Source organism: Morus notabilis, unplaced genomic scaffold (genome assembly GCF_000414095.1).
Source record: "Morus notabilis unplaced genomic scaffold, ASM41409v2 Scaffold179, whole genome shotgun sequence".
NCBI classification, from domain to species: domain Eukaryota; kingdom Viridiplantae; phylum Streptophyta; class Magnoliopsida; order Rosales; family Moraceae; genus Morus; species Morus notabilis.
Window position 1 is genome coordinate 474,976 of NW_010360916.1, and position 15,355 is coordinate 490,330.

The following is a 15,355-nucleotide window of genomic DNA, read 5'->3' on the forward strand; positions in this document are numbered from 1 at the left end:
ATGGGGGCTGATAATCAGCCCCCATTGGGGCGGATGGGGGCTGATAATCAGCCCCCATGGGGGCTGATAATCAGCCCCCATTGGGGGCCTCCCTGGCCAGCCCCAAAGGAAGGCCCCCAGGGGTTGATTCAGCCCCAATGGGGGCTGATAATCAGATTTCAGCCCCCATCAGGGCTGACAATCAGCCCCCATGGGGGCTGATTTTCTGCCCCCATCAGAGCTGACAATCAGCCCCCATTGGGGGCCTCCCTGGCCAGCCCCAAAGGAAGGCCCCCAGGGGCTGATTCAGCCCCAACGGGGGGGCCTCCCAGGGGCTGAGACAGCCCCAATGGGAGGCCCCCAGGGGGTGATTCAGCCCCAATGGGGGCTGATAATCAGCCCCCATGGGGGCTGCTTTTCTGCCCCCATCAGAGCTGACAATCAGCTCCCATTGGGGGCCTCCCGGGCCAGCCCCAAAGGAAGGCCCCCAGGGGCTGATTCAGCCCCAACGGGGGGGCCTCCCAGGGGCTGATACAGCCCCAATGGGAGGCCCCCAGGGGTTGTATTAGCCCCAACGGGGGCCTCCAGGGGAAAAAGAAAAAAAAACAGAAAAAAACCAGATCAGATCAAGCATAGGGTAGAAAAGAAACACCAAATCAAACGGAAAACAGCAACCGATTTGGTTGAATAAGCAAATCAAACGGCGAGACAACCGGAAAATAAAAATAAAAAAAATAAAAAAAACAAATTGCTCGACCAAATCGATCGGAAAAATCAAACACGTTCAAATATTTTTGGCTAGGGGCATACCTCGGTGAGAAAACAGAGAACGGCGCAGATTGGGCAACAAGAGACCGGAGGAGCTTAGGCGAACGGAGGTGCTCCGGTGAGAAGCAAACGGCGCGACTCTTGGGCGAGAAGAACGCCGGGGCTCGGCCGGGAAGAAGATCTCGGCTGAAGAATGGAAGGGAAGGAGAAAGAAGAGCTCGACTGAAGAGGAAGAAAAAATCGGAAGAAGCAGAAACGGGAGGATGATCGAGGAAGAAAGAAGAAGAAGAAACCGAAAATGAAAACAAGAAAACGAAAACGGCTTTTTTCCGTTTTCAAAATTCCGGAAAACGACAAAGCCATTTTCATTTTTGTTTTCTGACACAAATTTTGCCAAACACGTTTTTTATCTCCGTTTTCAATTTTTTGCATCGAAAAATGTGAGAAACGAAAAGAAAATGCTACCAAACAGGCCCTTCATTTATGTTTTTTATTTTTAATTGTGTCAAATGCCATTTCTTTTTCGTTTTCATTTTTTCTTTCTCAAAAAATGTGACAAACAAAAACAAAAATAACTCCAAAAATAACCCCTTTTCGATAGTTCATTTTTTCAGTGTCTATCAAAGAGGTGTCAATAATCAAATCAAAGTTATACATTATGAGTTAAACCAAACTTAAAATTGAAAAAAAAAGACAAAAAAATAAAACGTACCATTGAAACCCTCAGGTGCTCAAGAGACCGTTGAAACCCTGTTCGTTTCGCTCATTCGAGTTGAGAATTTGAGTTGAAAGAAAATTTATATGAGAGAAAATACTAAACAGAAAAAGTTAAATTTAAATTTCTGTGAAATAAAATATTATAGTAAAAAGTTTAAATTGTGATTTTAATAGTACAACAAACGAAGCCTGGTGCTTAAAACAATTAATCTAGCTAGGTGGCTTTAATTGTAACCAACTTACGCTTTGCATAACCAAAGAAATTTTTTTAATATTACTGACTTGAACTTTAATCATTCATCAAGATCAGTTGACAACTTCATTCGCAAGAAAGAAGAGATGAATTCAAAATCATTTTTTTTTTTTTGGTTTTTAAAAGGGAAAATTCAGGCCTCGTTCATTTCACCGATTTGAGTTTTTAATTTTAAGTTTTTACAATTAAAAGCTCTCAAAAAATGTCACATCTAACATTTTCTACTACAGTTAAAAGCTCTAAAAAAATATTACATCTCAACTCGAATCCGCAAAGCGAATAAGGTCTCACAATCAATTATAGTATACTAGTTCAACTTTTAACCTAGTCTATATGGGAACCATGGTGTTGCACATGCTATTGCTAGATTGAAGGGCTCGTTAAAAATAGAATATTAAAGTTTGATTGGGGATTGGATTAAGTTAATCTTAGATAAATCTCTGTTTTTTTAGTTGGATCAGTCTTATAAAAAATAGTTTCTCTCTTAGGATCATAAGAAAAAAAGAAAAGAAAAAGAGTTACTCATAGTTTTCTACTCTCAATCATCAATTTTATATGAGAAACAATCAATTTTACATACTTTTTTAATATATTGTAATTTTGATTAAATTTAACGATTAGAAACTGAACTTATTGTCATTACAAAGTAAAGTAAATTCTTTCCCCTAAGTATAAAAAATAAGGATAAAGATTTCTTTGTGATTATGGCAAATAATTATATCGATAATGTATAATCTACTTACATTTGGATATTGCAGGGTGGTACTATCAGGAACGAGTTACTTGACTACTAATGTTGATAATGGCAAAGGAAAAATTAACAGAATACAAAATAAAACAAAATAATTGAAAAAATAAAAGTCAAATAATCAAAAGAACAATGTTTTTGGCCGATTGCCTAGATCCATAATATCCCTGAGATTTCCATAGACGTTTCCAGAACACAAATTTTGTATGATAGTAATCTAGACTAATAATGAGTGTTTACGTACTAGTAAATTATACTCTTTTTTTTTCTTTTTTTATTTTTTTTTAGAGGATAAGATTAAACTGAAAGTAAGAGGAATTCATATATTTTAGAATTCATTCTTCAATAATGAATAAGACTAAAGAGAGGCCCACCCCTTGTCTCTGATAATCATTTCCATTAATATCTTTATTATAATTACCAAATGCGTGGTTTAGCGGTTCAACCATGTGGGACCGATCTATCAATGGAGCATCAAAGGTTATACGAACACGAAGAAACAATTGGGAATTTTTTCTTTTTCTTAATTGCTAGTTGCAAACTAACGTTGAATGTCTCCGTTTTTTTTTTTTTTTTTTTTTTAACACAACTAAAAAAAAAGAAAGAAAGAAAGAAACAAGAAATTGTGTGTGATTGATGCTTTGGCAAGTCTAAAAATAAATGTTTTTAAGTAAACATAGCAAGCAAGCAGCGAACACTGGGCCTCGTTCACTTCGCAGATTCGAGTTTTTAATTCGAGCTGAGATGTGATATTTTTTAAGAGTTTTTTACTGTAGCAGAAAAAGTTAGATGTAACATTTTCTGAGAGCTTTTTACTGTAAAAACCTAAAATTGAAAACTCAAATCGGTGAAATGAACGAGACCATTTGATTCATGAGCAAAGAAATACAAGTTGGAGCGAGCCATTTATATTATACAACTGAATGCATATAATATTGATCGGGTGATTCCTTTCAAAAGCTAAATAATAATAATTAACCATGTTAATAGAGATTCATAGTGCAAGACTATTCGCTTATAGTCATTAGTACTCTAATAAAATAAGTAATAAGAATAAGGATTTGACAGTATAATGGGAAATAATTTCATTTCTTTTCTAGTGTGCATTAAACTTACGATTCATGAAATTGTTTCCATTATACAATTTTTGAACCATACCCTTTTGATGTCAAATATATGTATATATTGATAAGATTTTTTATATCAAATATTGTTAAGTCCGAATATACAATCCACTAATATATACACAAACGATGAAAGTATTTGGTTGACTGAAACATTATTAGTGAAAATAACCCGTACTCACTAATTAGCATTATCATAAATGAAAATGCTTAGAAGAACAAAGACGGAATGATTGTCACATAAACATATGCATGTTTATTTATTTTTATTTATATATTTGTAATTTTGTATGTATTAGAGTTTGTGGCTGTGTGTTTTCGACATGTTCATTTCGCTGATTCGAGTTTAGAATTCTAATTTTGTTACAGTAAAAAGTTCTCAGAAACAATCACATTTAATTTTTTTATTACAGTAAAAAATTATCACATAAAATAACATCTCAACTCAAATTGAAAACTCGAATCAACAAAATGAAGAGATTTTTCATTGGTTTTGTCGTTCATTTCTGCAGTAGCAGAAAACGGACTATAAAGCACTTCCAAGACGTCAATATTAGATTGTGAGGACAGAAATAGACGATGAAGAAAAGGACCCCACGAACTTCATTCGTATTAATTACACACTGTTGAATTGAATTATCTTTAGTTTAGCCTATAATGATTAACAGAGAGAGAATAAAAAACCAACGCAAAATAAAAAAGAGAGTTTCTCTAATAAAAGCATAAAAAATAAACATACTTATAATTTTTTATTTTTAGTCGTTTAATTTATATTAAAAATTGAGTGTTTTTACATATTATTTTAATTTAATGTGAATTTAACTAAATTCATCGATCAAAAACTAACTTTAGAGACCACACTAGAGAAAATTGTAAATAAAAAATTGCATTTACATAAATACAAATTATTAGGGAATCTGAATGATGTTATTTTGCTCCATTAGCGAGAAATGTTGGCCGTATTTGAGATTTATCTCGTTTTTATTTTTTACATTTTTCAAGAAAAAAAAATGAAAACGTTTCTAAAACAACATTTGGTGCAATAAAGACAAAAAATAAAAATAAAAATAATTTTTTGGTTTAGTATAAAATGAGAGAGAAATGAAAAGTGACTTTTAGTCGTTTTTCATTTTTTGTTTTCGTTTTCTCCTCTCTCGAGCAGGGAAACAGAGATATATATATATATATTAATGGGTTTTTTATACTGAAAATAATCTCTAAATAAAGCTACCAAACATATTTTTAAAAATAATTTATGTTTGAGATTAAAAACGTTTTCATTTTCATTTTTATAGAAAAAAATCATTTTAAAACGAGTTCTAAACGCGCCCGTTAATTTTAAGTATTATGATTGATTTTTTAACAGTTAAAACTATGTAGATTTTATTGAAAATTTATAATAAAACACACAAAAATATTTTTATTATAGATCTGAGAGTTAAAAAAATAATTTAATAATAAATACATAATTTCCACTAATAGAGCTCCACTACTCCCAAATTAGTAGGGCGAATTAGTGAAGAAGAGTAATTTGGGGTGACGACGGAAGAGAATTAGGCAAATGAATTGAGCCCCCACACGACGTACGTGACAAGTGACAAATGACAGGCCAGCTAATTCCAAAATTTAGCAGGCCATTGGAGCGTGCATCGACAATCGCGGTGGAAGGCGCGTGGGGGACATGAACCGCATCCATTTTTGCAAATGCAATCGTCATCTTACTCAAAAGAAACGTTTCCATTTTCTACTAGTTGGATTTGAGTCACTTTGTTCTCATTGGTCATTTTGCCAAAACACAATCAATCATTTGACGCAGCCATAAACCAAATTCCAATCCCAACTCTATTCCCTTCATGGCTGAGAGCAGCCAGAGCAAAGCATTTTCCTCTCTCTCCTGCCTTCTCAATAGGTTAGTATTAGCAGTTTCTGCTTCTTGATTTTTTTTCCCCATAATTTCTCTCTCTCTCTGTTTTTTTTTTTTCTTTTTTTTTTTTGAACTTGAGGGAGTTGGGGATTTCCCAAGACTTCTGAAACTGGGTAATGTTGGCTCAAACTTGCCTTTTCTGTTTTTTCTCTGAGAAAGAAGATGACAGAGTAAACACTCACCCGTTTTGGAAAATATTATTTGATGAAATGTTTTATGCTTCTGTTATGTGTTTTAAGCTTCTGTGGATTTCCAGAGCATTTTCATGATGCAATTAATTTTGATTCTTAAGCTCAAAATTTTATATGGTTTTAGAAACTGGGTTTCTGATATCCGTTTAGTTCGCTGATTTAAATTTTTAATTTAAGTTGAGATGTGATTTGATTGGAGTGTTATTTATTATAGTAAAAAAATTAGATATAATTATATATGAGAGTTTTTTATTATAATAAAATTTAAATTTTAAACTCGAATAAGTGAAATAAACAAGGTATGAATATACAAGCTGTAATTGGCTTTTGAAAAAAAAAAAAATGGTGGGTGGATTTGAACTCTTTACCTGAAGGTGGAGCCGGTGTAGAGTTATCACTAGACCATGTCTACAACCAAACTTGCAATTAGATCTTGAGTCTGTAAACTTTGATTACGTTTAAACTTTTTTCTGGTCTTGGTAGATAAAATATACCCAAAAAAAAGATTGTTGTTACTAGTTGTTTTGAATGTGATAATGTTGATAAGACAGTTTTTAGGGCTTAATCATACATACTTAACCAATTTATTAGGACTACTAGTTGTAAATACACGTGAAAGATACAAGCAGGTTGGGAGAAATCTCAGAAGTACTTATTTGTCTATGCAGATTTATGATCAAGTTGAGGATTGAGACATATTAGTTGGCATTAGATAGCTGTATTTCTCATCTCCTTTTCACTATCTATAGTGTTGGAATTATTGCTAATGAAAATTCGATTGCTGATCTTAGGGCTATCCGCCCGCTACAATTTTGCTTCGAACAAGTTTTTAATGGACAGATTGTAGTTTTAAAGTTTTAATGCAAGTGTTTGTCTGTTTTGCAGGACTTGTACCTGAAAAGACTGAGTCGTTCTTTTCATAAGTTTGAACCACAATTCAAACCCTTTTACTACAAGTGCGTTCTCATGAAAAATTTAAATGCCATTTCAAATTTTTCTGTTCAAACCTGCGAAAAGGACGACCTTAAGGTATATGTATCTATTTCATTAAAAAAGAAAGGTCTCTAAGATCCACAAGTCAATGGGAACTCCAATAAAAAATCAGATGTCTCGTTTCTTCTTCCCATTAAAATTAGCATAACAGGTCGAGGCTTACCTGTTAGTGAAAATAAGCTTATTTGTATTGTAAAAATGTTACTTTTTGTTTCTTCTATGTGAAAAACCATAAACAAGAAAGATCAGAGAGAACCAAGACATAAGCAGGAGTTGTATGTTAATTCATAGTCAAAGCCTACATTCCTTCGCTCTTTGATCGGTTGGATTTCCATCAACATGATGAACCGTCACAGTATTGTATCTGTGACACAAAGTGAGCCTTCAAAAGGGGTTCCACAGCCATATTGTATACCAGTACATGACTTTTTGAGTATTGGATCAGAAGGGAAGAGTTTGCTGGTCGGAGAATGTTCATCTCCGCACCCCTCGCCTTTCATACGGACAGAGTCTCTTGGTTCTCCTTTCATTGGAGCAGCTTCTACGCATCCTCCTAAGTTCTACTACGGGTCCGAGTTGAACAGTCCTGCATCTCCTGGTTCTCATACTCATCATGCTAAGAATGCGTTTTCGCGCTCTTCTGTATTCTGTACCAGCTTATACCAGTCATCTTCGTCAAGTTCAGAAACCCATCGGCAGCTTGGGAATTTGCCATTCCTTCCACCTCCAACATGCAACCAGTCTAGTTCTGCGGTTGATACCAAATCTCCACTGATTTTTAGTGGGGATATAACCAATAACGAATATGGCAACGACGAATCGGAGGATCTCCTGAAGGACTTTCTTAACTTACCAGGGGATGCATCGCAGAACAGGTTTCACAGTCTGACCTGTGCAAGTGACAGTCTAGCACTCACTGAGCAACTGGAGCTGCACTACTTATCAGATGACCTTGATATAGCCATCACTGACCATGGAGAAACTCCCGGAGTTGATGTAAGTTCATTTTATCCATCACTCAATTGAATTATCATTATTTATCCCTGTTCTTATTGGTGACAAAACGTTTTTGCACATAGAGAATTCCTTAAAAATTTGTCGGAGGACAAGAAGATATCATCTGAAAACTATTACTATGGAAATGGATGAATCGAAAATTTCTACTTTGGTGGTATTTTTCTTGTTTTCACTACTGTTTGTGTTTACACTCAACATCTGCATTTATTTTTTCTTTACTTTTCTTCATTCAGGAAATATATGAAACGCCCCAAGCTCCGTTAAAACCTTCCATAGAATTGATGTGCAACCAGAGTCATCGCTCTGCAGCACCACCGCCAATTGATTCTCTATCAATCCATCCATCTCCGGGGCCTGCCGCTGCGCATAAGCCACGGATGCGTTGGACTCCCGAGCTCCATGAGCGATTTATAGAGGCTGTCCGCAAGCTTTATGGAGCTGAAAGTAAGTAACTACTTGTGTTTGGTCATAAACTCTGCCCAGTCTCTTTTATCAGGAGGACTGAATTTGTACTCCTTCAGATCAATTGTTTATGTTCACAGAGTATTCAAGTTAGTACCATTACTTTTTATTAGCCAAAAAAAAAAAAAAACACATTAGTACCATTATTTTGGAAAATATTTCCTATTTCAATTTGTACACCTGGCTTATTACCTTACTACTAAATGTAGAGGCCACTCCAAAGGGCGTACTAAAGCTTATGAAGGTTGAGGGTCTAACCATTTATCACGTGAAAAGCCATTTACAGGTACTTGTATATAACTTCTAAGAGATTTGAGTGTGGCAGTTGAGTTTACATCGAATCTTCTGACTCTTTTCCTTTACTTTCATGTCCTTTTCCTAGAAATACCGACTTGCCAAGTATATGCCAGAGAAAAAGGAAGGTGAGAATAAAGAATTAAGAAATGAAAAGTGATGAGAATATTTCACTCGTGTGGTAGATATAATCTTATTTTCAATATCTACAACTTTTATTTTTTTTTTCTATGAATGAATTCCCGTACCAAAAATTAACCCAGTTTCACAGATACAACAAGTCATCGGTTTCCAACCGAAAACTGGAGCAAATAAACTTTGTATTTGGTAATTTGGTTTTATGAGGACAGGAGATTGTTTGCGTAAAAGAGATTATTAAAAAAATCTAAAATTGTTTTTATTGATGAGCTTTCGGGTCTGGATTTCAGTTAAAACTGGCCAAAAGCCTGGTAGTTAATCTTACTAAAAATGATTTGGGTTTTCTATTCCACTAGCAAATAATAAATAACAATAAGAACAGATGTATTAGTCAACTCTGGTTGTCAAATTTGTTTGTAACAAATGTATTATTGTTTATCAGTTGATACTTATGCTCTTTCTTGCCTCTCTCCAGAGAAGAAGCCTTCTAGCCCTGAAGAAAAGAAAACAGTCTCAATCAACAACGAAAGTGATGGACGTAGAAAAGGGTCAGTATTCTCTCTCTCTCTCTCTCTTCATTGTTTCTTCCAGGATAAGAAACAAGCAATTATGTTGAGATAATAAGTCGGCAAAGATAACTTGTTCCTATATCTTTTTTGTTTTATATAACCATTTCCTTGTATTTCTTGTCGTAGGAGCGTCCAAATCACTGAAGCTCTTAGAATGCAAATGGAAGTTCAGAAACAATTGCATGAACAGCTTGAGGTACGAGTTATATAGGGCGCATTTAGAACTCGTTCTAAAATGATTTTGTTTTTTGTATGAAAATGAAAATGAAAACGTTTTTAATCTCAGACAGAAATCATTTTTAAAAATGCGTTTGGTAGTTTTATCAAGAGATTGTTTTCAGTGTTATAAAACCCATTAATGTCTCTCTTTCTCTCTCTGCTCGAGAGAGGAGAAAATGAAAACAAAAAATGAAAAACGACTAAAAGTCGTTTTTCATTTCTGTCTCATTTTACACTAAACTAAAAAATCATTTTCATTTTCGTTTTTTGTCTTAATTGCGCCAAACGTCATTTTGGAAACGTTTTCATTCTTTTTTTTTTCAAAAAAACGTGAAAAATAAAAACGGGATCAATTCTAAACACGGCCATTGTTTTGTTTAAACAAAAAAAAAAAAAGAATAAAAAAAGAAAATAGTTCTCTGTATATCCTTGAAGTATGGTCTCAAATTTTCAACGCAGGTCCAAAGGGCGCTTCAGTTGCGCATAGAGGAGCATGCAAAATACTTGCAAAAGATCCTAGAGGAACAACAGAAAGCTGGAAGTGCTTTGGCTTCTTCCCAAGCCTTGTCATCAGTGACTAGTCCCTGCAGCCAAGACTCGGAACGACAACCTCCACCATCAGTTCTTAAGTCGCCGCCGCAGCTGGCGGAGTCTAAATCCGACTCTTCATTGTCGTCTCTACCGTCGAAGTCGAAAGCGGGAGAAAGTGGTAGAGATTGTGAGCCGGAAGAAAGCAACAAACGTTTGCGTCTTGATGAGGAGGAAAAATGTGCAGGTGACGAGACTGTTGTTGAAAATGCTGATCAGCAATGACAAATTGTTTGCATCAATTGTAACCTCCGTGAGATTTTGTTCATCAGATTTAAGTAAAATTTGTATAGCTCTTGTTAGTAATTTGGTCGATTTGTATCTAGTTTGACTCTCTGCAATTTGAATGAAAGAAATGAACGACAGCTTCTGTCTTCAATTAGTCTTTGCGTGTCACTTTGTTTTGTTTTTCTCTTAGCCTGTGTGATTTTGTATGTCAGATTTTAGTCAAATTTGTAAGGATTTTTTTTTTCTGAGTTGTTTTTAAAAATAACCTAAATGGAAAGCTTTATTAGTAAAATGGCTTTTTTAAAACTTTAATTTGTGAAATTATTTTTTTAAATGAAGGTAAAGATATTTAACTCTTATTTGTTAATTGGGAGTTCCGAGAAAAGAGCAAAAAAGGGACACATACGTACCCCTTAAAATGCATAAATTTTAGAGTTTTATCTCTTATACTTGATAAATATTATTTAGTTAAATAACTATATTATTTAAAAAAGTATTAATTAAAAATAAAATATAAAAATCTTAAAACTATGAGCGAGTTCACCAATTTTCTTAATATATATATATATATTTGCTTCTTCCAGTCCAATTTCCATAGACTTTCTAGAATAAAAAATGCTTTAAAAATTGGAACAAAAATAGCACTTGATAATTATTATTTAGTCAAATAATACTTGATAAATATTATTTAGTTAAATAACTATATTATTTAAAAGAGTATTAATTAAAAATAAAATATAAAAATCTTAAAACTATGAGCGAGTTCACCAATTTTCTTAATATATATATATATATATATATTTGCTTCTTCCAGTCCAATTTCCATAGACTTTCTAGAATAAAAAATGCTTTAAAAATTGGAACAAAAATAGCTCTGGAGAAGTTTTTGAAGTTGTGAAGGAGGTTCTCTAGACTTTAAAAAATGTCCGATAAGATATTTTTACAATGGTGTAATGTCCACAAGCTAGCGGGTCATTCATTAATTCGTCCGTATAGTTTAAAAACCGCTACTTCTCATGAACATTCCATTGCTTAAATCAAAATTGTGGGAAAATCCTTAGGAAATGGAACAATTAGACGTTATTCAATCAAAAGCTTAGAGAAAATCTGTGAAATTATTCATTAATTTGTTTTACAATTCTGTAATAAAACAAAAGGATTAATTACGGAACTTTTTTCAAACTATGACCGTTGTAACACTTTGTCTCTCGATCTTCAAAATGTAACATATGTTTCTCATGAATTTTGATGTCAGAGGCTCAGATCTCCACCCCACTCCTTCGGCAAATTCCGATGGTTCAACGCATCCCTCCATGACCAAACATCCAAACCCACCGAAGAAAACCATAAAGGGTTCACCAAGTCCGATCACCCATTTTAAGAAAAAATAAATAAAGAAATAAAAACTTGGGTGGGAAATACAGAATTGTGAAGAAATTGCTTTAGAGAGAGAGTCAAAGAAGAATTTTTTATTTTTTATTTTTTTTGTCTTTTTAGTATTTTCTTTGATCTTCACTTCAATTAAGAGACCAAATTGCAACTTAAAAACAGTCAATATTTTAACACCATTAATTATTGGATTTGTAATGCAACTAAATTCATAATTTATAGGCTAAATTGTCAAAATTTCTAGTTAAGTGACTAAATTGCCAAAAGCAAGAAGTTCAGAGGTGTCCATAAATGATGTGTCCTCATCTCAAAGAGAAAACTATAGTATATGTGGGCGCACTATATGAATGATGAGTACTCGTCTCAAACTAATAGATGTACGGGTCTGTTTAGTTTTTTTATTCAAATTTTTAATTCGAGTTAAGATGTGACTTTATATGAGAGTTTTTTATTGTAGTAAAAAAAATTAAATGTGACTGTTTTTTAGAATTTTTTACTATAAAAAAATTTAAATTTAAACTTAAATCGAAGAAATAATCAAAAGGTATTTTACTTGCTGCATCGATGAAGCAAAAGTAAACATTCCCTAGAATTTAGAGAGTATTTTTTATTTAATTCTTTTTTATTGACACCTCACAAACCACTAATATCTGTCTCCGCTGGTATTCTACATGCGATCGTGGAAAGCGCGAGTCGTGCCAAATAGACTGTTTTTTTTCCAATAGGTTCCAAGGAATTTTCTACAGGCTTTTTTTTTTTTTTTTCTTGAAGGGAAGAAAATAATAAACTTAGGAAGAGACGACAGTTCAACATATAAGAAGGAATACAAACAAAAAAGAACTTGAAACTGGACATTTTATATTTTTTCTCCACATGCATAAAAAAAAAAGAAGAAGCATTATCCAAACTAGGAAATTACTACTTTGAACTTCAAACCGGAATCACCCAACTTTTCCTCCATAATTGTGGACATCTTCTCCACCATTAGAGGTGACAAGTAATTGACCCAATCTCCCACCTCTCCCTTTCTGAACAACTTGTTATTCTCAAAGTTCTTAATAGATTTCCCTTTCTTGTTGACCTCCAATCCCTTCAGATTCTCGAAACTACAAAGCTTTGCTATCTTCTCCACCAATCCACTTGTTTCCTCCTCAAAAGAAAAAGGACGCCCCAAGAACTTGGCCAGTCTCTTCAAGTGGAAAACGGCGTCCTCTTTGAGATCTTCATATGTCAAGAACAACACATTTTCAGGCCTCGCTAAGCTCTCCTTCCAGTACCCCAACATGTGGTCCCAGAATGGCCCGAAACCGATAACCCCTCTGCAACACATTTCAAAGGCTTCCTCTAGTGTAAACGGAGACATGGAGCCAATAAAATGCCACGACGAGATGAAGGTGTCGAAAGGGTTTCTGCAAAGATACACAACGCGACATGAGTTGGACTTTTTCACCGAATTCGCCAACGAAGGAAACGGAATGTGGGTGCCGAAAAGCCTAGGCCGGTCCTGATCATCGGCGCTAAGCTTGGAAAGGTCAGGAATTTGGTTGTTGGCATAGATTTTGTACTCCAAAAAAGGCACAAGGTCGTGGGGATTGGAGGTGAGCAAGGGGTGCTTGTCCGAGTCGACGGGGAAATGATCGCGATTCACGACCGCGAAAGCCAAGGCTTTGAGCCAAGTGGTGCCTGATTTTGGCATAGTGGCCAATATAATGTCATTGTCATAGGCTTGGAAGTGGTTTTGGAAGGAGACAATGGCCTGAATCTCCGCCGGCTGGCACCAAAAGCCTTGGTATTGGTAGAGGTGGGAAGTTCGCCAGCCCCGCTCTTTGGGAAGAGAGGAAAGCAGCTGCTTGCACTCCTCGGTGAGCTGCTCTTCCTCGGCCCTAGTGACACCCATGATCGAACAATACAAGTATTTTATGCAAATGGAGATATGTCGTTTTGGGTTGTGGATGAGATAAATAATTTGGCTTAAAATACCAATACTTATATATAGACGTTGCTGAAACCATGCAATTTGTGTAAGTTCACATGCATTTGTGCGTATAGGAGTTACAAACGGACAAGATCATGAGTTGTTAATGTGATCTGTTGGCCATAACTTTGTCATGGTTGTTGCATTTGAATAAGGTTTGCCGATAGCTCACGTTTCTTTCGTTTTCCTACAAGGCCTATTGGGGTCCGCTGTATTTTCCCACTGTGATATGTATATTATGCTTCTTTATTTATTTATTTTTTATTTTATTTTATTTTTTTCATTTCTCATGACTTTGGCTAGCTTCTTTTAATCATGTATTTAAAATTAAATTTAACGAGTATGTGTAAAATGGTGTACAATATTTATATCCTGAAACAAAGTTTAACTCTCTTGCCTTTAGCTAGAGTAAATGCGTACCAAGAAATTATATATATGGATAAATGGGACGTAATCTTGATTTGAAATTAACTACTTTGCTTAAGAAGGAAGTTGGTAACAACTTTCCGGTTTTGAAAATAAGTTCCTCATGTTTCTTTTATTTGCTACACTAGAACATGGACAAAGGCCTCTATTTAAGAAAATATAGGGAAATAGTAGAAAATAAGCCAATATGAAAAGCTTAAGAAAGTATATAGGCCAATTTTTAGTTATAGAAATTAATAGGCCATAACTTGTCAAGTTATGATTCATAACCAGATAAGTTATGGACAAACTTGTTAAGTTATGGTTCATAGTCAGACAAGTTATGAACAATTATGAACAATAACTTATCAAGTTATGGTTTATAACTAGACAAGTTATGGACGAAAACAGTAATTTGGCCTATTTATTAACTTATGTAAACTATTGGCCTATTAATTTTAATTCATCTCAAGTCTTGGCCTATTTCTCTCTTTCTCCTGAAAATATATTACAGTCAAACGTCTCGTTTTTTTTTTTTTTTCGTTTTCGTTTTTTGTTTTTTTTGTTTTTTTTTTGTTTTTTGGGTTAAAACTTAGAACTAGTTTTGATAACCAGATACAAAGCACAGACTATATGTACTGGTTGCTCTCGTGTTAATTAATGTGAACACTCTTCACATATAATTTTCAAGTTGGTTAGAGGAGTACATAACATGTGTGTCATATGACAAAATCATGTAACTGACCACCAAAAAAGAATCCACGCGAACGGTGTGAACTGAGAAGCATGGTTTCGGGTTCAATATAGTTTCAGACATAGATGTGTTGTAAAACGAAAGGATAATCGTTTTTTCAATTATTTCCTCTTAAGATTCTGTGTGTGCAAAGTTTTATTTCTCTGTACGCATAATTGTCCTAGTGGAGTTATGAAGTTACAGACATACACATATGTAATATATACATATATTTATATATAGCTTTATTTGTTCCTTTTGCGTTCTTTTTGATAATTGAAATCTTGTTAGCTTTATTTGCCTTTTTGTTTTTTTGCTTGAAAAATGTAGACTCTCTTTCCTAAGAACGATTTTTATATTGAATTTACCAAAGAGAATACCGTTTAATGAGAAAAAAAAAAAGATTAACATTTTTCTAATTGTTTCCATTAGATCACTTCTCTAATCATTAGTTAATTCGTATTGGACATTTAATATTTATCGTATTTACAAAAGCGTATTCTTTTCCCCTAAAAAAAAGTAGTATTCTTTTTTTTTTTAATTATTAGGGTGAGGTATGTGAAGGTACTTTCTTTAAATGATTTTTTCCTCAAAGTAATTTCGCTTGTGGATAATTTTGTAATAACAAAATTTAATACAAA

At 34.1% G+C, this 15,355-nt stretch overlaps 2 protein-coding genes across 3 annotated transcripts; one reads left to right on the plus strand and one right to left on the minus strand.

The window, feature by feature from the left end:
• The first annotated feature begins 5,377 nt into the window (after positions 1-5,377).
• On the plus strand, positions 5,378-10,352 carry LOC21406719 (myb family transcription factor PHL6). 2 transcript variants are annotated; one of them, XM_024165350.1, is made up of 8 exons: positions 5,378-5,498; positions 6,590-7,693; positions 7,948-8,158; positions 8,386-8,462; positions 8,559-8,598; positions 9,084-9,156; positions 9,304-9,373; positions 9,856-10,352. In XM_024165350.1, the coding sequence occupies exons 2-8, from the start codon at positions 7,037-7,039 to the stop codon at positions 10,207-10,209; spliced, it is 1,482 nt and encodes a 493-aa protein (XP_024021118.1). In that variant the 5' UTR covers positions 5,378-5,498; positions 6,590-7,036; the 3' UTR covers positions 10,210-10,352. The 2 variants fall into 2 exon arrangements, with proteins under 2 accessions (XP_024021118.1, XP_024021119.1); XM_024165351.1 differs by lacking the exon at positions 5,378-5,498 and adding an exon at positions 5,599-5,626.
• Positions 10,353-12,256: 1,904 nt separating this feature from the next.
• On the minus strand, positions 12,257-13,545 carry LOC21406720 (cytosolic sulfotransferase 15). The gene has a single exon (XM_010097677.2). The coding sequence runs from the start codon at positions 13,496-13,498 to the stop codon at positions 12,509-12,511; it is 990 nt and encodes a 329-aa protein (XP_010095979.1). The 5' UTR covers positions 13,499-13,545; the 3' UTR covers positions 12,257-12,508.
• Between the last annotated feature and the right edge of the window lie 1,810 nt (positions 13,546-15,355).